The 22,534-nt window shown below is 42.0% G+C and overlaps 2 protein-coding genes across 2 annotated transcripts in view; one reads left to right on the top strand and one right to left on the bottom strand.

Annotated features, from left to right (window-relative positions):
• Positions 1-17,544, top strand: part of ints6l (integrator complex subunit 6 like) — a 40,440-nt gene extending 22,896 nt beyond the window's left edge. The window contains exons 10-18 of the mRNA XM_037676022.1: positions 1,835-1,929; positions 2,014-2,124; positions 6,369-6,584; positions 6,677-6,803; positions 6,901-7,043; positions 14,862-15,081; positions 15,195-15,566; positions 15,682-15,775; positions 17,442-17,544. Coding sequence (XP_037531950.1) covers positions 1,835-1,929; positions 2,014-2,124; positions 6,369-6,584; positions 6,677-6,803; positions 6,901-7,043; positions 14,862-15,081; positions 15,195-15,566; positions 15,682-15,775; positions 17,442-17,544 — 1,481 coding nt within the window. The remainder of the gene's footprint in view (positions 1-1,834; positions 1,930-2,013; positions 2,125-6,368; positions 6,585-6,676; positions 6,804-6,900; positions 7,044-14,861; positions 15,082-15,194; positions 15,567-15,681; positions 15,776-17,441) is intronic.
• A 2,916-nt stretch (positions 17,545-20,460) lies between these two features.
• The window catches only part of mmgt1 (membrane magnesium transporter 1), a 144,615-nt gene continuing 142,541 nt past the window's right edge, over positions 20,461-22,534 (bottom strand). Inside the window, exon 4 of the mRNA XM_037675428.1 lies at positions 20,461-21,217. Coding sequence (XP_037531356.1) covers positions 21,064-21,217 — 154 coding nt within the window. The 3' untranslated portion in view covers positions 20,461-21,063. The remainder of the gene's footprint in view (positions 21,218-22,534) is intronic.

Genomic DNA, 22,534 nt, shown 5'->3' with positions numbered 1-22,534 from the left:
CGCCAGGTCTGCCCATTGTCACCGATTCTGTTCATAACTTTTATGGACAGAATTTCTTGGTGCAGCCAGCTGGCGGAGGGTTTCTGGTTCGGTGGCCTCAGGATTCCATCTCTGCTCTTTGCAGATGATGTGGTCCTGTTGGCATCATCGTGCCATGATCTTCAGCTCTCACTGGAGCGGTTCGCAGCCGAGTGTGAAGCGACTGGGATGAGAATCAGCACCTCCACATCTGAGGCCATGGTCCTCAACCGGAAAAGGGTGGATTGCTCTCTTCAGGTCGAGGGTGAGGTTCTACCTCAAGTGGAAGAGTTCAAGTATCTTGGGGTTTTGTTCACGATTGAGGGAAGAATGGAGCGTGAGATTGACAGACGGATTGGTGCAGCATCTGCAGTATTGCAGACTCTGTACCAGTCTGTTGCGGTGAAGAGAGAGCTGAGCTGTAAGGCAAAGCTCTCTATTTACCGGTTGGTCTACGTTCCTACCCTCACCTATGGTCATGAGCTCTGGGTAGTGACCAAAAGAATGAGATCGCAGATACAGGCGGTTGAAATTAGTTTTCTCCGCAGGGTAGCTGGAGTCTCCCTTAGAGATGGGGTGAGAAGTTCAGTTATTCGGGAGAGACTCGGAGTAGAACCGCTACTCATCCACGTTGAGAGGAGCCAGTTGAGGTGGTTCGGGCATCTGGTAAGGATGCCCCCTGGGCGCCTCCCTAGAGAGGTGCTTCGGGCATGTCCAACTGGGAGGAGACCCCGGGGAAGACCCAGGACACGCTGGAGAGACTATGTCTCTTGGTTGGCCTGGGAATGCCTTGGAATCCTCCCAGAAGAGCTGGAAGAGGTGGCTGTGGAAAGAGATGTCTGGGCCTCCCTGCTCAAGCTGCTGCCCCCGCGACCCAACTTCGGAATAAGCGGAAGATGGATGGATGGATGTTTCAAATGGGAAAACGAACTGCCTGCATGTACACGGACCCATCTGGAAATATTTCACACTACCTCAGCAAACACATTTGACAGCTACGTGCAGTACGTGCACAGCAACGGCTCCAAGGGGTGGCACTAAAACTTCCAGCTATAACACTACCAACTTAATCAAGCATCTGTATCAGATCAGTATCGGATCGTATTGACTGATACTAAACCTCAGGTATCGGAAGGGAAAAAAGTGGATCGGTGCATCCCTACAGAGTATGTGTTGTGGGTAACTCTCAGCTACTACCACGCCAAGTGTGCAGCTCAGTGTTAGTAAAATTGTAGCCATTTTTGTCTTTGCTAAGATTGATTAGTTGTGGTAGCCATCTTGAATTCAAAATTGAACAGCTGTGGATTTAAATTCAATGATTAGTCTGAAAATTTCATTAAAGTCTCTTCAGTGGCTCATGATATTTTGCTAACAGACAGAATGCTAAAGTTTTAGGCAAATATTTCACACTGTGTGTAGTGTCTGACATTTGTTGTGACATAGCTACTAAAATTATCTCACTATCTACATAAATGTCAGAGTATTGGCCCTCTTTGTATTTTCTAAGATCAGTTAGCTGTGACGGCCATCTTGGATTGGGTTGGCTTCAAAGCTTAGTCAGTCATAGATGTACAACTCCCCAAACATTTCACCTAAATCTGTTCAGTGAAAAGTTTTTTACATTCAGCTGTGGTTGGTGACGATGTGAATCAAGGAAAATCCAGATTAGTGTAACCATGGATGCATTCCAGCTGTTGAACTTGACTTAATGCAGATGTGATTACAACGTTCAGGTTTGTCAGCAACTGCAGAAGACTGGCTTTCAGCTACGTATTGATCCAAAATGATAAAATCTTCTTGTTTTTTCTCCTTTCAGATGATTTATTTAAAGTTCACAAACTGAAACCAAACCTGAAGTGGCGGCAGGCCTTTGAGACATACCTGAAGACGATGCCTCCATACTTCCTCCTGGTAAACAAAAGCTCTTTTGTCTACGGCTTTAAGCTGTGCTTCATTTTTAACTCACTTAAAATTCCTCCCAACATTTTCTGCCAGCCCTTAAAAAAGGCTTTAAGAATGATGGGTGCACCAAACCTGATTGCGGACACCTTGGACTGTGGTCTGAGCTACAGCGTCATTTCGTACCTGAAGAAGCTCAGCCAGCAGGTAAATACGACTCACACACCTGGCTTAATCATTTCAGAAATATCTGAGGAAAAATGTATTCTGATATGAAAGTTCAATCAGAGTAAGAAAAACGTCTTAAACCAGTGGGCCGGTGTTGTGCCAAAAATCGATTAACTGCCAAATGGCGGTCGCGGTAGTGTGCACAGGAGGACTTCAACAAGAATTTAACAAGATTAACACTTAAAAACAATTATTTGTTTGCTCGACATTATAGCAAAGGTGTGTCTCAGTTTAACTTTTCCTTAATAAATGTACTTTAATGGTCAAATCAGCTGCATTTCACCTGGGCAGCGCGGCGAAATGCAGCCGATTTGACATTTGCTCCAGGAGTTCCGGAGCGAGACGAAGGTGGCTTTGTATGGCAAGCCAAGTGTCTCGTTAATAACCACTTTTACCTATTAATGAGACACTTGGCTTGCCATATAAGTCAAGGGCCCTCTAGTTTTCATTCATTCAACCTTTATTTAGACAGGTTAATCCCATTGAGCCTCGACGACTCATTTACAAGAGAGACCTGATTTCAACAAAGAATGATGACAACAATAGACAATTACAAAAGATGGCCCAAAAAAGTAGCAAAAACAGCTAGATTACAAGGCGAATGTAGAAAACTAAAAACAGGAACTTGTCTGCATTGGTCCTTGCCAGAAGTCCAACAGATACTTAAAGCCACTTAGAGAGGTCAAGGTCGAGAGCTTCAGATATTTTTGCAAGGTATTCCAGGAAACAGGAGCGGAGTAGGAGAAAGACCATTTGCCAAGTTCAGTCCGCACTGAGGGAACACTGCAGGTAATAATGTCCTGAAAGTGCACGCTGTAGCTGCACTCACACAGAGACATGTAGGAGGAGATGTATGAAGGCAGCAGACCAAGAAAGGATTTAAAGATGAAAGTGTACCAGTGAGAGTCTGCGTGAAGTTAATGATGTCCAGTTAACCAGTGAATACAGGGTGCAGTGGTGGGTACGATAATCACAGCCAGCATTCAGAGTTAGACAGGATCTGTTTCTGAAAAAGAAACCCAGTTTAACTTTCAGTTTCTTTACTAGGTTTTCCACGTGGAACTTAAAAGAGAGATGCGAGTCGACCAAGATACCCAAATATTTATAGGAATCAACAAACTCAATAGAGACACCATTTGAGGATAAAATTGAAGGAAGAACTGCTGGGACCAACTTCCTGTTTGAAAAAAGCATCCCTTTGGTTTTATTGGCATTTAAGACAAGTTTGAGGCGGAACAAATCTGACTGGATGATGTCACATGCGGATTCCAAAAGCTGGAAAGTCTTAGCAGCTGTTTTAGCTCGACAATAAATAATTGTGTCATCAGCATAGAAATATACGGATGCATCAGGGATGCTCTGACCTACATTATGTATGTAGATTGTAAAGAGGGTGGGTCCTAAGACTGAGCCTTGTGGTACGCAATTGTTGACTGTTAAATAACTGGAGGAAGTACCATTATGTTGAACACATTGCCTCCGGTCTGAGAGATAGTTAGAGAACCAACCAATGGTGTGTTCTGAGAAACCAATTTCTGAGAGTTTATGACACAAGATGTTCTGATCCACAGTGTCAGAATCTTTAGACAGGTCTAAGAAAAGTGCAGCACAATAATCCTTAGCATCCAGTGCTTCAACAACATCATTAAGAACCTTCAGTGAAGCAGTGGTTGTGCTGTGTTTTTTCCTGAAACCAGATTGATGTGGAGGTAAGATGTTAAATGAGTCCAGGTGATTTTTGATTTGAGAGTTTATCAGTTTTTCTAGAACCTTGGCTAAAATGCAGAGTTTAGAGATTGGTCCATAGTTGTTCAGTGAGGTGGGGTCTCCTCCCTTCAGCAAAGGAAGAACAAAGGCTGTTTTCCAAGTGTCTGGATGGAGTTTTGTCTTATGGAGAGATTGAAGATGTGGGTCACAGGGACTGTGATGATATGAGCAGCCAGCCTTAAGAAATAAGGTGGAAGTTCATCTGGACCTGCATATTTTTTAGGATCAAGATCTTTTAACAGTTTATTGACCTCACTGACTGAGAACGGAGTAAAAGAGAATGTGTGATTAACTGAGGATTGACTTGTAGGAGGGATTTGATTTGTAGAAGTTTGGTTATTAAGTGAAGTGGCTGATCTTCCATTAGTAACTGTGTCAAATAAAGAACTAGAAGCAACAAAATGTTTGTTGAAACAGTTCAGGATCTTGTGCTTATTTGACACAGGAACAGAGTTAACGAGAAGTTGTGATGGGAGGTCAGATGATTGGGAGCTGCCTGAGAGAGATTTGATGGTTTTCCAGAATCTGTTAGGGTCATTTAGATTTTTGGAGGTCTGAGATAAGAAATAGTTGCGTTTTGCGGCTTTGACAACAGATGTGCATTTATTCCTCATCTGTCGAAAACTCAACCAACCAGTGTCTGAGTCAGATTTTCTCACTGTGGCCCAAAGATGATCTCTCCTGTGCAGGAGGTCGGCTAGCTCTGGAGTAAACCAGGGGCTGTCTCGTCCCTTTATTCTGAACTGACGAAAAGGAGCATGTTTGTTCACAAAATAAATGAAACTATTATGAAAATAGTTCCAAGCGAAATTCACGTCATCAGTTAACAGAATACGATGCCAGTCAAAGTGAGACAGATCCCAGAGGAATGACTGTTCACAAAAACATTTCAGATCCCTTTTTTGAATTAATCTAGACTTAGAAGGTGGAAGTTTAATATCTCTGAGAGCCGCTCTCACACAATGATCACTCAAAATGTCAGCGAATACACCTGTACCAGGGAATTTGTGAGGCATATTAGTTAGAAACAGGTCTAAGATGGAGGACTTTTCAGGACAGTTTTTGTTTGGTCTAGTGGGAGAGTCGATCATTTGGGTTAGATTAAGAGACAGGCAACATTCCTTGAATTTATCACAGAGGGGGGCCGACTTATCCCAGTCAATGTTGAAATCTCCTGCCAAAAAAAATCTCTTTGAATTTTAAATTTCCAAGGAAATCCATCAGGGAGGACAGAGTCTCAGGTGTTGCTGAGGGAGGACGATAACAACCCACTACAGATAAAATCTGGCCTCCATTCAAAGGGATGTTTACAGCTAAGGCATCAATTTGGTTTGGAATTGTTTTAGAAGACACAAGACTAGAAACCAGAGAATCTCTGATGTAAATAGCGACTCCACCCCCCACCCCACCCCTTTTTTTTTTTTTGATGATCAAAGCGATAGATGTTAAATCCATTGATTACCAGGTCATTATTCAGTACAGACTTGTTGAGCCAGGTTTCAGAGATGAAGATTGCATCTGCCTCAGAAGAACTGACCAGAATTTTCAAGGCATCAAGTTTTCTCAGAAGGCTACGTGCGTTTACATGAAGAAAATGAAGCCCAGAGGCATTTTTAAAGTCATTTGGTGTGCTGTAATTAGTGGGGGGTCCAGGGTTGGGCTGAATCCCTGAGAGCAGTAACAACATTATTATCAGACATTTTCTTGAGTTTTTCATGACTGATGTATAAATACAGGAGTTAATAGTGTAACAATTAGCCCCCATAATCGAACCATGAGAAACATTAATGAAGACGTGATCATTCAGAATCCAAAAACAGTGAAAGTTGCAGTGATGGGCAGATCCAGGTGTATTAACAAGATTCAGTGACTCCAGATAGACTCCAATGGCTAAAAATGGTAGTGTTCAATATTTTCCATGTCAGAATGAATTAAATTGTCAGATCTCAGCCAAAAATTGGATTATAAATATGGAAAAAAAACATAAATAAGTCGCTTCAGTGTATAAGTCGCAGGACATGCAAATTTTGAAAAAAGGTGCGACTTACATGCCGGAAAATACGATACTCTTTTTTTTTTTTTTTTTTTTTTTTTTTTTATCCTAAATTTAAAATTTTGTTTCTTGCAAGTACTTTCATCTTGACAGATTTTGGTCCACATGTGAAAAAGACGCCCTGCCTTAAACTGTGTTTAAGTGAAACACTAACACGTTTGAACAGGAATCTTACCAGTGTTCTGAACTGGGTCAGGACAAATGCTGTGATTTTTCTCTCAGGGGTCACATTGTCAGGGTTTGGGTCTGAGGCAGGGTCTCTTCCAATGTCTCCTGGTGCTGCTGCTTATTGTTTGATCTGAGTGTGGATATTAAAATGTAAAACAGGAAGTTTAACCCCTCCAAAACAAAAGCTTGGGTCAGTTATCTTTTTGTTCCTGGTTGGTTTTCTGTTGTACTGAAGGCGAAAATCGAATCGGACCGTCTAATTGTGTCCGTGGGGAAGAAAGCTCCTCAAGAAACTGGCATAAAGGTGAAGAACCACTCCAGTTTACTCTCTCTGGCCCATCGGCGGGACTTCAAGCAGCTTCTGCAGGGAATCACCGGGGAGGGGCCCCTTCGCCTGGCGGACATCAACTTTAAAGAGTTTGCCGGCTTTCAGATCGCCCTTCCAAACAAGGTAGGTGTGAGACAGCAACATGAGGCAAGCCTTCTGTGTTTCATGGCAAACAAACAGTTTAAAGAGGATCCTCAATGTTAATGTGACCGCAGGAAGTAAAGCCTCAAACTTACCGCAACGCCTACGACATCCCAAGACGAAATCTTCTCGATCAGCTCACCCGAATGCGCTCAAACTTGCTGCGGACGTCTTTGAAACTAATCCAGGGCCAAGACGAAGGTGCGTTTCAGTTCATGACTGTGCTGTAGAAACACCAAGGCACAAACAGGATACTGCTAATGATTTCAAATAATCTGAGTTGTAATTGTTCTGTTAGATTCCCTGCACAGTATTCCAGTGGCTCAGATGGGAAACTATCAGGAGTTCCTAAAAATGATGCCATCTCCCTTGAGAGAAATCGACCCTGACCAACCCAAAAGGCTGCACACGTTTGGGAATCCTTTCAAGCAAGACAAAAAGGTAAGGAGTGATCTTACACCACGCTGTTCACAGCAGGTTTCACAAACATTCACACTTTGGCAATCTCCGTGTTGTCGCTTTACGACCTGGAACTTAAAAGGTACGCTTGTATCTTTAAATTTAGTTACTATCTCTTTGAAGATGAACATTTTTATTGTGAACAAAACCAGAAAAAATAAAGTTTCTTGAAGTTGGATGTGTGAATAGCCATCCATCCATACATCCATCCATTATCTTTACCCGCTTCTTCCATTTTGGGTCACGGGGGTCGCTGGTGTCCATGTCCAGCAATCACTGTGCGAGGGGCGGGGGCATGTCTCCAGTCCATCACAGGGACTCTCTCTCTCTCTCTCTCTCTCTCTCACACCCACCCAGGGACAATTTAGAGTCACCAATCAGCCTAACATGCATGTTTTTGGTCTGTGGGAGGAAACTGGAGTAACTGGAGAAAACCCACGCATGCACGGAGAGAACATGCAAACTCCACCCAGAAAGACCCCGGACCGGGATGTGAACCGGGGACCTGCTTGCTGAGAGGCAGCAGCTCTACCGGTTGCACCACCGTGCTGCCCCGATGTGTGAACATCAACCAGAGATGATCACATGGTCTGATGTCTGGGCTTTGATTGGACCATTTCAGGATATTTACACCACAGGTTTTCCTTTAACTGTGGTGTCCTGGACTCCGTCTCAGATGTTAGACCTTTCCCCTTCTCCAAGGATTATTATTATTATTATTTTTTTTTTTCCAAAAATTTTTATTTGCAGTTTTTATAAATAAAAATATGCCAAAAATCAAATTTGTATACAGTATTTGGTACAAATTGTTAACCAAAATCCAACACAACATAAAAAAGGAAATATATATATATATACAAAGTGCCCTTACATTCTCTAAAGGTTTGAGCAGTTCAGAATCTGATCATCTTCTGTCTCCAAGTTTTTGATATATAAGATGAAGGGTCTCCAAACTGTTTCAAATTTGTCTTTTTTGCCCTTCAATATATAAGTAATCCTTTCAAGTGGAAGAGTTGATGTCATATGTCGTAGCCATTGATTTGCAGTTGGTCTGTGGGACTTCTTCCAGTGTAGTGCTACACATCGTTTAGCAATCAAAAGTCCAATATCCAGGAAAGTCTGCTCGCTTTTCGTGTAGTTGTGCCTCTCAGAATAGAGCCCAAACAAAAACAACTTAGGGTCCATAATAATACATTTACTTATGATTTTTTCCATCATCACCTTAACTTCTTTCCAAAAAAGTATTATTTTTTCACAATACCACATACAATGTACTAATGTACCTTTCTGCATTACACATTTTGAGCACACATCAGGTATATTGTCATTATATCTATTTATATCCACTGGTGTTATATACATACGCATCAACCATTTAAACTGTATTAATTGAAGACGTGTATTAACTGATCGGGTATGAGCCAAAGAGCAAGCTTTCTGCCATTCTTCCTCTGTCAGATCTAATGACAGGTCATCTCTCCAAGCTCTGAGTCTGGCAGTGGAACCTTCTGAAATTTGAGATGTCATTAAATTATAAAAGTCTGAGATTATACCTTTTCTTTGGCTATCCTTTATCAACATTTTCTCTAGTGTTGTAAGAGTGGGTTTTAACAGCTGATTATTTTGTTCCTTCAATATAAAGTTTCTAACTTGGAGGTATCTAAAAAATTGATTTTTATTTAAGTGGAATTTATTTTGGAGCTCTTGAAAGCTCATTAGCACATCTGAGTCAGGCAAATAGAGATCTTGAATTTGTTCAATACCCTTATTGTACCATATTTTAAAAGCTACATCATCTCTACCGGGTATGAACATCTGGTTGCCCCAAATTGGACTGAATTGAGATAGACTATATGTGTCTTGTAACAGTTTGTTAACATCTCTCCATACCCTAATCATATTTTTAAGAATCGGGTTTTTGGTATTTTTTTGTAATTTTTTTATTGAGTTTGAATACAAGTATGAGGGAAATGCTAGCTGTAGTCCTTGAGCTTCCATATCTACCCATTGTGGAGGGTTGGAGGAATAATAAAATGACATAGATCTCAATTGTGTAGCCCAATAGTATACCTGAAAGTCTGGGCATCTTAGACCTCCACGATCGTATGGTAGGTACATTAAAGTTAGTCTGAGCCTAGATCTTCTATTTTTCCATATAAATCGAATCAACAGTTTCTTGATTTGCTGAAACATTCCAATAGGAGGCGAGAGGGGAACATTCTGAAACACATATAGAAATTTAGGCAATATTTTCATTTTGATTATATTTATCCTCCCAATCATGGACATTGTTAAGGGCATCCATCTATCCATGGAGTCATTTGTTTCCTTTATAATAATATTATAGTTTGCTTCAACAACTTGTTTGAGATCTGATAGAATTTGTATTCCCAGATACTCAAATTGTGATACAACATTAAATTGTAATGTCTCTGGGATTGGCGTCATTCTATCAGCTGCGCTGAGTAATAAGATTGAGGATTTTGTCTTATTGATTTTATATCCCGAAATTTCACTGAATGATGTAATTATATCGAGTATATATTGTAGAGATTTATTCAGCTTTGAAACAAACAAAATAACATCATCAGCAAATAACGATATTCTATGTTCAACGGGTCCAACTTTAATGCCAGTAAGGCGAGGGTGTGAGCGTACTGCGATCGCCAGGGGTTCGATGGCTATTATAAACAGCAAAGGGGAGAGGGGGCAGCCTTGTCTGCAGCCTCTTTTTATTTCTATTGGTTTAGAAATTATCCTATTAGTTCTTATTTCTGCAGTGGGTTTACTGTACAAAATTTTTATCCATTTAATAAATTTCTGCCCACATCCAACTCTCTCCAGCACCTTGAAAAGATATAACCATTCCACTCTATCGAACGCCTTCTCAGCGTCTAATGAGAGGAGGGCTCTATCTGCAGCTCCATTACTACTATGTATTATATTTAACACTCTCCGTACGTTGTGAAAGCCCTGTCTCCCTTTGATGAAACCATTTTGATCATCTTTAATTATACTTGGTAGGATTTTTTGAAGACGTTTAGCTAATAGTTTTGCAATAATTTTCAAATCAGAATTTAGTAAGCTGATTGGCCTAAAATTTTCACATTTATTAGTTGGCTTACCTGATTTTGGTAAAAGAGTAATCATGGTCATATTTAATGCAGGAGGGAGATTGTCAAATTTAAAAATTTCATTAAACATGTCTAATAGAGGAGCAGATAATTTGCTTTTGTATTTCTTGTATAAATCTATTGGTAGCCCATCTGGCCCTGCTGTTTTGCCAGATTTCATTTCTTCTATTGCAAGTTCTATCTCTTCCTTTGTAATATCCAAGTCTAGATTATTTTTATTTTCATCAGACATTTTGGGTATATCTAATTTACTTAAAAAATCAGAAATATGCTTTTCTTGGTTATTACATTGTGCATTATATAACTCTTTATAATAATCCCTAAATGCTAAATTGATATCCTCTGGATCTGTAAGAGTATGTCCATCTTTTATTATTGTTGTAATTGGTGATTTGCATTCCATTTTTTTAATTTGCCATGCTAATATTTTGCCTGCTTTTTCACCTTGCTCATAAAATGTCTGATTGAGTCTGAGCAGACTAGATGCGGCCCTGGAGGCGGCAAGTTTATCATATTCCGCTCTCCAGTATAATAATTCTTTATTTAATTGTTGGTTATTGACATAGTTGACTTTAATTTGTAACTCCTTAATTTTATCTTCCAATTGTTTTCTGGCTTCTTGAGTCTTTTTCGATTTATATCCAGTGTAACTTATTATATGTCCCCTAAAAAATGCCTTGAATGCTTCCCATTTAATGCTTGTTGTTGTCTGTATTGTATTAGTTTGAAAATAGAGATCAATTTGTTTTCCTAGGTACTTAACCAGGTCTTCATCTTGCAGCCACTTGTGTTGGAATTGCCATCTTGGAGGATCCTTTCTCAGTTTATTATCTCTATAAATTAAATAGCACGGGGCATGATCTGAAATTACTATATTATCATAAGAACAGTCAGATATTTTACTTTGTAGTTCTGCAGAAATTAGAAATAAATCTATCCTGGAGTAGGTTTGAAATACACTCGAATAGCAGGAGTAGGTTCTAGAAGCTGGATTTCTTTCCCTCCAAATGTCTAATAATTTTAACTCTTTCATGAATCTGTGTATTGTAGTTCTACAATTATTATGTGTTTGGTCAACACCAGTAGATCTGTCTATACTTGAATTGAGTGTACAGTTTAAGTCGCCTCCTATTAAATGTAGTCCTTTTAAGGACGATAATGTTAAAAATAAATCGTTATAGAATTTACTGTCATCAATGTTAGGGCCATAAATATTTGTTAAGATCAAGTTTTCTGATAGAAGGGTACCCTGAACAATCAAGAATCTTCCTTTTTTATCTTTAATAATATTCTGCACCTGAAATGGGACTGACTCATGAATTAACATCATGACTCCTCTAGATTGAGATGTATATGGTGCCGTAAATATGTTGCCCCTCCATCTTCTCTTAACTGACAAGCTGTTTTCATCAAGAAGATGGGTTTCTTGCAGGAATACTATTTTACTATCCATATATTTTAACTTATTCATAACCTGCTTAATTTTTTGAAGTCGTTGAAGACCTCTACAATTCCACAAGACTAATTTGAAATTATTTACTTGAGACATTTAGCCATTTTAAGAGATGATTACTCAATACCATTTGTATTTTCTCATTTAAGGGCACTGACAAAAAAGTTGTAAGAATATGCAACCAAAAATTAAAACATAAACTCAAACTTTCCCCATCCCTTCCCTCCCCTTCCCAGTCCTGGGAAACCCTCCCCATTATCACCTCGTGATAACTGTCCGGGAACTTCTCTGAGCCACCACTCAGGCCCCCGCCAAACATTTTAACGCTTAATTATTAAATGCTGTAATTATCAACCAACAGGGTATTTTTTTTACAATGAGTCATAGAAAAAATAATAGTAACAACCATTAAATAAAAAGTTATCCTAGCAACCATTTTTTTTTTATTTTAATCAACACAGGTATCTCTTCGAACGACCCAAAGCCTTATATATTTCAAATCAAACATGAAGGTTATTAAGCTGTACATTTTAAACCATGTCATATTTTTTCCTGAGAAATAATGATAATTGGTTGCTAGTTGAAAAATGTAGCTTCTATTAAACACATATATTTGCAAATGTAAACTTTATTAAATAACATAACTTTACCCTGAAAATTAAACTGGACTTGTTCACTCTCTCATCCTATTTAAAAACATTTGGCTGCGGTTCCATTCATAATTCAAGCTTATTCAGTAATTAGTTACCATCTCTCTCCTCAGGGATTATGTTTCTTTTAACATACTTCATCGCTGCCGCTGGATCCGTAAAGCTCTTCTCGTCTCCTTTGAAAGTGATGCGAAGTCGTGCTGGGAATGAAATGCCATATCGAACATCTTCCTTGCCACGAAGAAGTTGTCTCACTTCATTGAAAGCAGCTCTGGCCTTGGCGATGCTCGTAGTGTAGTCAGGAAACACCGCAATTCTCATCCCGTTGTACTGCAGTGAACCTCGGGCTCGTGCTCGATTCAGGATCTCGGCGCAGTCCTGGAAGTAGTGCAGCTTGGCGATGATGGTCCGTGGCTTGTCATCTTTCCTCACTGGCCCTGGAGTTCTGTGTGACCGGTCCACAAGCACGTCTTTGTCCAGTTGTAGCGACTCTCTAAGAAGTTTTGCTACCGCAGCTGTAGAACTAGAGCCGTTTCCCTCTGCCACCCCTAGAATTCTGATGTTATTTATTCGCATTCTGCCTTCCATATCCTCACATTTGTTTTTTAGTTCAGTCATCTCGCTTGTCAGAGTTTTTATTGTTGTTTGTAGAACGGTAACCTCGTTCGACCAGACAGAGAGGCCAGTTTCCAGTTCTTTGACTCCCAACTTCACGTGTTCTGTATCAGCTCGCAGTGACTCTATGACGTTGTGCAGCTCCTGCTTCACCGCCGAACTTAGCTCATTCTTTAAGGAGGCAAAATCAGAAGCGATTATACTTCTCATTTCTGTCTTTATTACCTCTGCTATGTCTGCTTTAAGTGAGAGCAAGACTTCGGCTTTCAGGGCCTCAGCGTTCGTCTCTGGCCCGGAGTCCAGTGGCGTTGCGGTTAGCATCGAGGCTATGCTAGGTGTTAGCTTAGCTGGTTCCTCGTTTTTGTTTTTCCGCTGCTTCGACGCCATTCAAGTCCACTTAGGTCCCTCGATTCGACTCGTGATGATAAGTTCGTCTTTACAGAGAGAGTTTACACGTATTTTTTCTCTATAAGAGCATTGAATTAACTTTAAGAGCCGTAGGTTTGACGGGAGCCTAAAGACAAACGTCTTACTCCATGGTCTGCTCTATAGCGCCCCCATCTTGATCCAAGGATTATTTTTTATTATTAATCTCGTTTGACTACATATTATCCATGAGTGCAGCTATAGCGTGCGCTCTCAGGACATCATTACCTGCAGTGTTCCCTCAGTGAGGACTGAACTAGACAAAAGGACCTTCTCCTACTCGGCTCCTGTTTCCTGGAACATCTTGTAAAAAGATCTGAAGCTCTTGACCTTTGACCTCTAAGTGGCTTTAAACAATTCATTCATTCAACCTTTATTTAGTCCCACTGAGCCTCGAGGACTCAAATCTGATCGTTCATGGCAAAAACCAATGCAGACATGTTCCTGTTTTTAGTATGTTACATCACTTTATAATGTAGCTGCTTTTTTGTTCCGTTTTTATATCGTTTTTTTATTACGTTTCATTATATATGTTTTTTATATGATTGTCTGTTGTTGTTTCATGTGTGTTCTTAGTTAAATCAGGTCTGTCTTGTTAATGAGTCCTCGAGGCTCAATGAGACTAACCTGTAGACATAAAGGTTGAATGCAGGCTCAATAATCCAGGTAGAAACATCTAACAAAGTTAAGTCAGGTCCTCTGAACAGATTTAAAAAATAACAAACTTGTTGAAGGTTTACCTTTCGTCTTTTATCCAAAAGACTTTGTCAGTGTGAGGAGCTGCAACAAACTCAGTGTTATAAGACTGATGAGAAGGTGTTATTTATAAGACTGAGTTTAGTGCAGCTCCTCACACTGACAAAGACGAAACGTTTCAACAATTGTTTTTAACCCGTCCAGAGGAGCTGCCTTTTCTTTGTTAGGTGAATAAAACTTTGTGACAGCATCTGCTGTTACTATAAACATCTAGTTAGACATGGTTGTCTTGGACACTGTATTGAATGAGTGAGTGGTAAACGTTCATCCTGTCCAGCTCCAGTCCAGAAAAACACTCGTCTCAAAAACGGCAAACTCCGACCCGTCAGCGACGTGCTGCTTGTTTATTTCAGCTCATTCTAGAATAATCCCAAGAATACGAACATGCACATTCATTTTGAGAACAATTTTATACCTGAGCTCCAAGTGCTGAAAACATTTAGAGCCAAACAGACCGCTGTTTTTAATTAAAATATTTAAACGTTCCTTTGTGTAGTAAAAATAATAAACTCCATCCTGAAAACAATTAGATAGTTTTTATAACAATCATGTAAATCAGCTCCTCAAAGTAAAACTTTATCAATAAAAGACTGCTGCTTCATTTTTGACATGGTTTGAATTTACCAACAAACTTCACGATCAAGAGAGAGCGCGTGTCAGGTGATGGTACCATTTCATCTCCTGTGACCTTTGACCCTACCACAGTGACCAATCATCTGCCAGGGTTTAGTTGTTTGATTCTGTCGTTTGTCGCCTCGTGCTCCAGGGGATGATGATCGACGAGGCAGACGAGTTTGTAGCGGGACCTCAAAACAAGAAAAGAGGAAATTCCAGTGATTCCAGCTCGAGTGCCACGATGAAGCGAAGGCGGAGCATGTCGCCGCTGCTGCGATGGCCACAGGCTCCACCAGGAAACACCAACCATGTGGTTCTAGGAAAGAGTCTGGCGGGGGTCCAGGGCCAGCAGAGCCCCCTCCAACACAAAGGTAACACTGATCAGCACAAGAAGTGAACCTTCTCTTATCTGGTATTTCTACATCTTTAAATAATTGTTTTAATGGGTGAACTGGTTCTGAGGTACTCTTTGTTTGAGCAGCAGGGGACGGCAGCAACATGGTGGCCCCTGAGAGCAACGGCGACAGCGTTCTCGGACTCGACTCCGCAGAGCTCTGGTCCTCTGAGGTGGACACAGAGGGGTCCACGTTGACTCCATCTTCTCTGGGTTTAGAAGAGAAGGTGGGGGCGGGGTGTGAAGAGGACATCGGTGTGGGGGAGGACACAGAGGAGAAAGATCACCTGGAGGAGCTGCTGGAGGACAAGCACAGCTGTGAACGTCTGAGTCCACGGAGCGAGGCGGACAGCACCGAGGCCGACTCTGCAGAGCTGGACGCCATTTTCATCGCCCCGCTGGACGGCTGTCAGGCAGAGCTGCGGGGCCGAGTCATCAAGGAGGTCCGCAAGCCTGGACGAAGTGAGTATGAGCCAGAGGTTTGTTACAAAACAACCCCCCCATTTGTTTCTTAGTCTGATTGAATAAAATGGGATCAGTCGACACTTCTGTGAAAACATCTGCATTTGTTTGTCAGACTACGAGGCGATCCTGGGTCTTCTGCAGCAGGTGAGAGGCTCAGTAAACCTGCAGAAGTACTTCATCCAGCACGCCATTAAAGAAGCTGTCAGGTAAGAAGCTGAGCGTTTGTGTTTAAAGCGTCACTGTTCAGCAAAGACGCGCTGTACTCACGGTAACAACTGTTGGAAATGGATTCATCAGCAAAAAGTACAAATATTTCAGGCGGTCGGAGGTTTGGAAGAACTTGACAAACTTTTCCACAGACCGTTTCTTCTGGCTCCCCTGATCCAAGCCTCACACTGAAATCTGTCCTTAGATGTCAGACTGCATTCAGGAAGTGATCAGTGCACGTGTGAGCTCCCTCAGTGTGCACTGAAAACCATCTGCCCCACTGAGCTGACGTGACACCATGAGGAAGATCAGCATGGCTGTCCCCGGCACAAGAGTTTGATTTTGATCCAAACTGCACAGACCCCACGGTTCGTTCGTCCTGACGGGAGTTTAGAGCCTGTTGTCTCGTGTGTTCACTGATCATGTGACCGTTAAATAATTCAATAGAAATCGGTACCGGAGCAACAAACACCAAAATCTGAATTGCGAGCAGAGAACATAAACAATCCAAGAACCCAGTTTGAGAGGTCCACCAGAACCCTGACTGTCAGGTGTTCATCTAGATTAGGAGTTGACATGAAAAATACAAGCCTCTGTAGTTTTAAGAAGTGCACGGCAGCAGAGGCTTTACGTTGGTTCAGACTGTTCAAATAAAGAGTCACGAGGAAAAGAAAAGCATCTCTTCAGTCTTTACGTTCAAGGCTGAGTTTTGATCAAAGAGCAGTTCTCAAACAGAAAGTGGCTTCATGAGGTCAAGTGGTTTCTATGGTTGAGTTATTAGTTGCAACATGTTTTACTGCTGACAAATGTTGAATATTCATGGGACGACTCATTTTTAATTTCTTAAAATAAAATAAGAATACGAAACGATGAATAAACACAAACTGTCCTCACTGATCCTGGACATGGCTCCACCCTGGTGCACTCCGTTTATTTATTTAATCCTGGAGCACACGCTGAGGAAACTTGTGGCTGGATTAGAGCTGTCGTTTCTAACCCGAGCCCAAAGCCCGGCCCCACCCGAATTCACGGCGGGCCGGGCTTTTAGTTAGGTCAGGATCAGCCACAATCCAATTATATGATAACATGGCCTGCCATACACCACCGGCCGCACGCGGCCCTTTCACTGTGAGCGAACCGGCCCTGAAAGAGTTAAAAAGTTCTGTGAAGCTTCAGCTGGACTGTACCGCCAGGAAGTGGTCACCGCCCACACGGACCTTCATTCAGCCGCGGACGCACCAACAGGTGAGCTCATAAATCAGAGCAGGGTCCGTGTCAGCCATGAAAGATCGATCAGCTCTCGTCTCCTGCCCCGCTTATTCAGCTGCGCGTCCCCGACCGTTAATAACTCATTAAAAATGTGGGGGGGTTCCGGTTCGGACCTGCAATTACTGTTAATTTGTCGGGTTGGGTCTTTTGGGCCCGAATGCAACACTAGGCTGAATCTATTTTATTGTGCAGCGAGGTCCAACACATTCTGGTACACGGAGCGTAATCTGCTCACACCTGCTGACCTCCATGTTTGCTCTGGAGTATAATCAGGATATAATCTGAGGCGGAGGTAAAGCTCACCGAGGCACTTCCTTCACCTGAACTCCACCGACTGTAACTTCCATTCACGCTCCTCTCCGGTCTTTCCCTCACTGAGTTTGTCTGTTTGGACAGGTTCAAAAAGCGGGTCTTGATCCAGCAGCTGGAGGACGCCCTCACCGAGCTGGAGGAGAAGCAAAGCGCGTGCTCCCAGCTGCCCAACCACCACGGGACATAGTCGACGGAGGAACAGACGTGTTGTGCTGCTGGTGAAGCGTCAGAGGACACATCTACCTCTGAGACGAGCGGACTTTAAAAATAACCTCTTCATATTGACAGATGCCTTAAACATCCATCTGGCTTTTGTCTGCACACACCGCTAAACAAACAAAACACTAAGCTGGTGGGGTCAGGAAAAGCAGACCTTCTTCAGCTGGTCTGAAAAGCATCTGAGTGACTTGTGCATTCAGGAGAAATCAGGTCGAACCAGATTCTATCTGCAAAAAGAGACCCTGATTTAAATGTTTTATTTTGCCTGTTGATGCTCTTATCTAATACTTGACTATTTATAGAGGCTGACGTGCGCTGGCATTACAGGTTGTGCAATATGGATGAAGTCTGAGCTTACAAGAGAGAGCAGCACAGATCGATCCATCTGTTAAAATCACCCAACATAAAGCGTCCGTCTTTGTTCCAGATGTAATGCAGCTGCATTTATTCAAATCTTGTCTCCAGCGCAGACCAGTGTTGTAAATGAGATAAAAGCTGCAACGTCTCGTAGCTCATACGGACATATGCTCGACCTCAGTCAAGTTTTCACTCAGAAAAGCTTAAAGGAATAGTGTGGCCGTATTAAAATGGATTTCTGTGCATTTGTTAATATCTTACCTGCTATAGATGGTTTAGTTTGGGGAAACGGAGTTCAGCTGAACAGGACTGACGAGTCAGCAGGAGGTGGTTCATTTAATCAGCTGCCTTCAACTGATTACCTCATAACTGATGTAGAATTTCTTGATATCTGCAGGCACGAGGAGAACCAGCAGAGCGTCGTCCACAACTTACTTTAGTCGGTCCAATTCAAGATGGCCGCCACAGCCAAGACGCCTTAAACATAAACGTCACTATTTTACAGATATTGAGCTAAACTTTGGTCTTTGCAGCCGAGTCTGATCCACAACTTTAACTCTGAACGCCAACTGATCACACAAGATCTGTTTCAAACAAGGACTACTGGAGTCAGCTCTCTGTTAGCAAAATATCTCCGTGGACAGAATGTGCTTATCGTACAAATACAAGAAGTGGAAGAAAACATCTTAATATAAACCATTTTTTCTTGGCAAAATACAGTTTTATCCTTTTGTCACATAACTGGCACATTTTCTTGTTAAACAGGAAGTGACATCAAAGGGGAACGCCCTGGGCTTTATTTATTGAAACAGTATTTGGAATTTCTCTCTGACGACTCAGAATAGTGTAAAAATATCAGACTCTTCTCCACGGTCTGTTGTAGCATGCAGGCATTCCCCTTTGACATCACTTCCTGTGATTGAGAAAACGTTAATGTCCGTCACAGCCGCGTACATTTTTAATGCGATGCATCTTTACAAAAATGCATTCATATTAAATTACAAAAATTTGATGGAACGGGCACTTTAAGAAAGTAATCGATAAGCTTCAAGGGTTAATTTATTTAAAGGTGGCCGCCACAGCTAATTAAACTTAACCAGCCTGAAAATGCTTTTAACTTGGTTAGTTTTAAAGATACTGAGCTAAAGTTTTAGCTCGTAGAAGCCGAGTCGTCCTCGACGCAGAACAGAATTTAGGTACGTAGTTTGGGTGAACCTCCATGAACGATCTGGAGAAAAGAAGTCGTTTTAAGACGAAAGCAATTCACTTGGACTTCCCTCAGACCGGCCTGTTGCTCTTCAGTCCAATCTCTGACTCTGAGGTTGTTCAAGAAGCTATCCACAGCAGGTAAGATGTTCTTTATTCCTTTTGCATAGACGCTCACTTCAAACTGGCCAAACTAGTCGTTTACAAGCTCTCAAGGTTTTTGTTGTTTCCAAGCACTCGAACTGTTTTGATCCTGACTGGGAATACTCTGCAGACCAACTCACACATCGTTCTGGTACCAGTCCGTATGTTTCTGTGGCAGTACTGGAGTCCTTCGCACGGTACGGACGCTTCGTGTCGTTTTGCTCTGCTGCTTGAAAACACATGTTCTGTTCGTACTGGACTGTTTCCAGTTCAACATCTCCTCCAGCTCCATCCTCCCAGCTTGACTCCAGTCTGCTGGTAATCTGCCCCTCCTTGATTTTATAAGTTCACTACTTTTTATTGTTCATAGAAGATGTTATTTTTGTAAGTTTATGTCAAAGTAAAAGAAATATTTTGGAGACTTCAGTGTGTCAGTGGTTTTATTTAACCATTTCAAACGTCCAGTTTGAGCTTCAGACTTTTGATTTGTCTGAATCGTGTTTTTACACGAGGCAGAAGACGTCGGGCGGCTTTTAAATCATTCTGACGTTAACATCGTGAACCTGTTCGACACCGGTTTCTGGGCTTTGTCCAATTTTCATGCTCGCTTCCTAAAAACTCTTCATCATTGAAGATCAGTCATTTAATGAGTGTTTTATCCATGATCAAATCCTACAAACATCCTGAAAGATTGTTGTCATTATTAGGGGCCCAACGATAAATCAGACGGATTCTCTTAATTTGGGGAAATCGGCACGAGAAACTGATTTTACAGATTTATTTTAGTTTTAACAATTGTCTGAACTTCATTTATATTTCAGAGCAGGACCTCACGGCCAGTTAAAACCAGTTTGTATTGTAGGATGTTGTTCGTGTTTTTCAACTAAATAATGTTGGAAAACAGAAAGTGCACTGTGACCTTAGAACACTTTGTCGCTTATAAAAACTCTGTATCGGCCAGAATCAGAATCTGCAGGTCAGATTATTTAGAAATCCGTGCGGCCTAATAATTAGCTTCAATTAAATGTGTGGGTCCTAAAACCTGCAGGGTTCAGGTTGTGTTCACTGCCACCTGCAGGTTGTTCTGCTGAACTTGGTTGCTCCGATGTTTCATGCAACAAGGCCACAGGTCGTTGCTCCACTTACTGAACCGAACGCTCGTAAACAAACATTCTGACAAAAAGACAAAGTTTAAGTGAATCAAATTGCAATCGGACTGATGAGCACAAAAAAGATCCTGACACAGAGTAAAATTATTAATTTTATTAAATTAAAAACATTATCCAATCTTGTAAAACTGAGGCAAAAACAAATGTGATTAATTCAGCCAGTCACAACAGCTGTTTCCTGAAATCCTGTAACATGAACAAAAAACCGTTTCCTGCTTCCAGGAAGTCGAGCGGGAGTCGTGTCCAGAGTTCTGTGAAGTAAAACTCGCTTCAGTCACAACAACTGACGACTGGTTAAAACGGAGCAGTAACAAAAACAGGCCGTTAAACTCGTGGAAACAAAATCTACTAACTGATTTAGTGAGAAGACTAAAGGCAGACGAGGATCTTCGGCCGCCCGTTATTCAGCGTATGTACAAGGAAAGGTGTGGAGGGCAGAAGGGTTGGCACAGTCAGAGCTGGGATAAGGAGGTGCACGCTTCATGGACAGAGGTGCATGTTAGTTTGCTAATAAATAAACTGAAGTGGAAGAAGGTAAACTCAGCCGGTCTCACTCTGTCTGACGGGAACCAAACCCTGCTGGGACAACGCTCCCGGCAGCAAAGGCCGTCTCAGTGCAAATGCTCCAGCTTGCGTAGCCTGATGGGGTTGGGGAGAGCCTGCTGGGGGACGGAGGAGGACTCCTCCTCCGGCGTGCGGAATAAAACTCGACCTCGATGGTTGAAGAGGTAGAACGACGGGTGGTTCCTCAGCGTGTCAAATGTCCTGAGCACAAACAGAAAATCAAACACTGGATTAGTTCACACAACGTCTCATCCCGTCAGTCTCCCCGAGCTGCGACTTGTTGCAACAAACGGATCGTTTCCTCTGCAGTCCACTGAACTGAGTGCGTGGCGACGCAAACGCTGAGCCACCAGGCGGCTCGGCGTTGGAAACTGAAGCCCGTTCCCGAGCAGAGCTGAACTGCACGACATTTACAAACATGGCGTTGTTGAGTGGTGGCACAGAGGTGGTGGGCCTGTGACGGGAAGGTCGCTGGTTCAACTTCCTACACTGACTACATCAAAATGTGGGTGGGAAAGGTGAAGCACCCAGTCCTGCCTCCACCCTCATTTGTCTCACTCTGGGCCCCTGAGCGAGGCTCTTAACCCCACCACCTGCTCCCTACACGTCAGCTCTGCTCCACACAGAGGGCCGTGGCAGCTCGGTGGTCTACGGTCGTGTCAGGAAGGACATCCAGTGTAAAAATAATAGTCAAGTCTTCGTACAACAGTTCACTGTGGCGACGCCTGAAGGAGGGAGCAGCTGAAAGAAGAACACATCGACCACCTCTGCCTGCATCCTGTCCATCTTGGCAGCTGTTTCCATGTTTAAGATTTGCTGGAATACACTTTAAAGATGAGCACATGTCTATAAAACTATTTATTACAGAGGCAGTGTGGGTTTTACACCTGGACATGTTTTCTGTCAGGAGCTCCTGCGACACGTCCCAGCACTCGAGAAGCAGACGCTCAAGCGATGAAACAGAATCCCACAACGATCTGCAGATATACTGGACTTCCTCATCAACGCTGTTGACAGTCACAGCCCTGAGAGGCTGGCCTCCCGCAAGACTTGGAACAGAAAACTTTAGAAGCACTTTGAGGTCACAGTATGTTTGTGCAGCAGGAGAACGCTGAAGAACAATCTGAGAGACCGAGCTGAAGGAGAAAGCCCAGGCTTTCTAAAACGTAGGGCTGCAACTAACGATTATTTCAATAATCGATTCATCGGACGATTAGTTTTCTGATTAATCGGCAAAAAACCACAACGTTTTAATTTCCACCCCTTTATTCCAAAATTGAACATTTGACTGACATAGAAATTCACACAAAAAACAGGTTGTTATTTGACTATTAGTAAAATATTGAATAATAAAAAATAAAAGTTAGTCACATAGCTTAAACTATTAATGTACACAAAAATATATACAAATATATATTTATACCTGCACAATATGTAATTTACTTTGTAAAATGTGTCCTTGAGGGAAGAGTGTAACCTGGATTAAAAGTGTGGATTATTGTAACCTGGATTAAAAGT

The sequence above is a fragment of the Nematolebias whitei genome, chromosome 4 (assembly GCF_014905685.2).
Source record: "Nematolebias whitei isolate Nwh7 chromosome 4, NemWhi1, whole genome shotgun sequence".
Taxonomy (NCBI): domain Eukaryota; kingdom Metazoa; phylum Chordata; class Actinopteri; order Cyprinodontiformes; family Rivulidae; genus Nematolebias; species Nematolebias whitei.
Note: the sequence above shows the minus strand (reverse complement) of the source record. Positions and strands in the feature narration are given on the sequence as shown.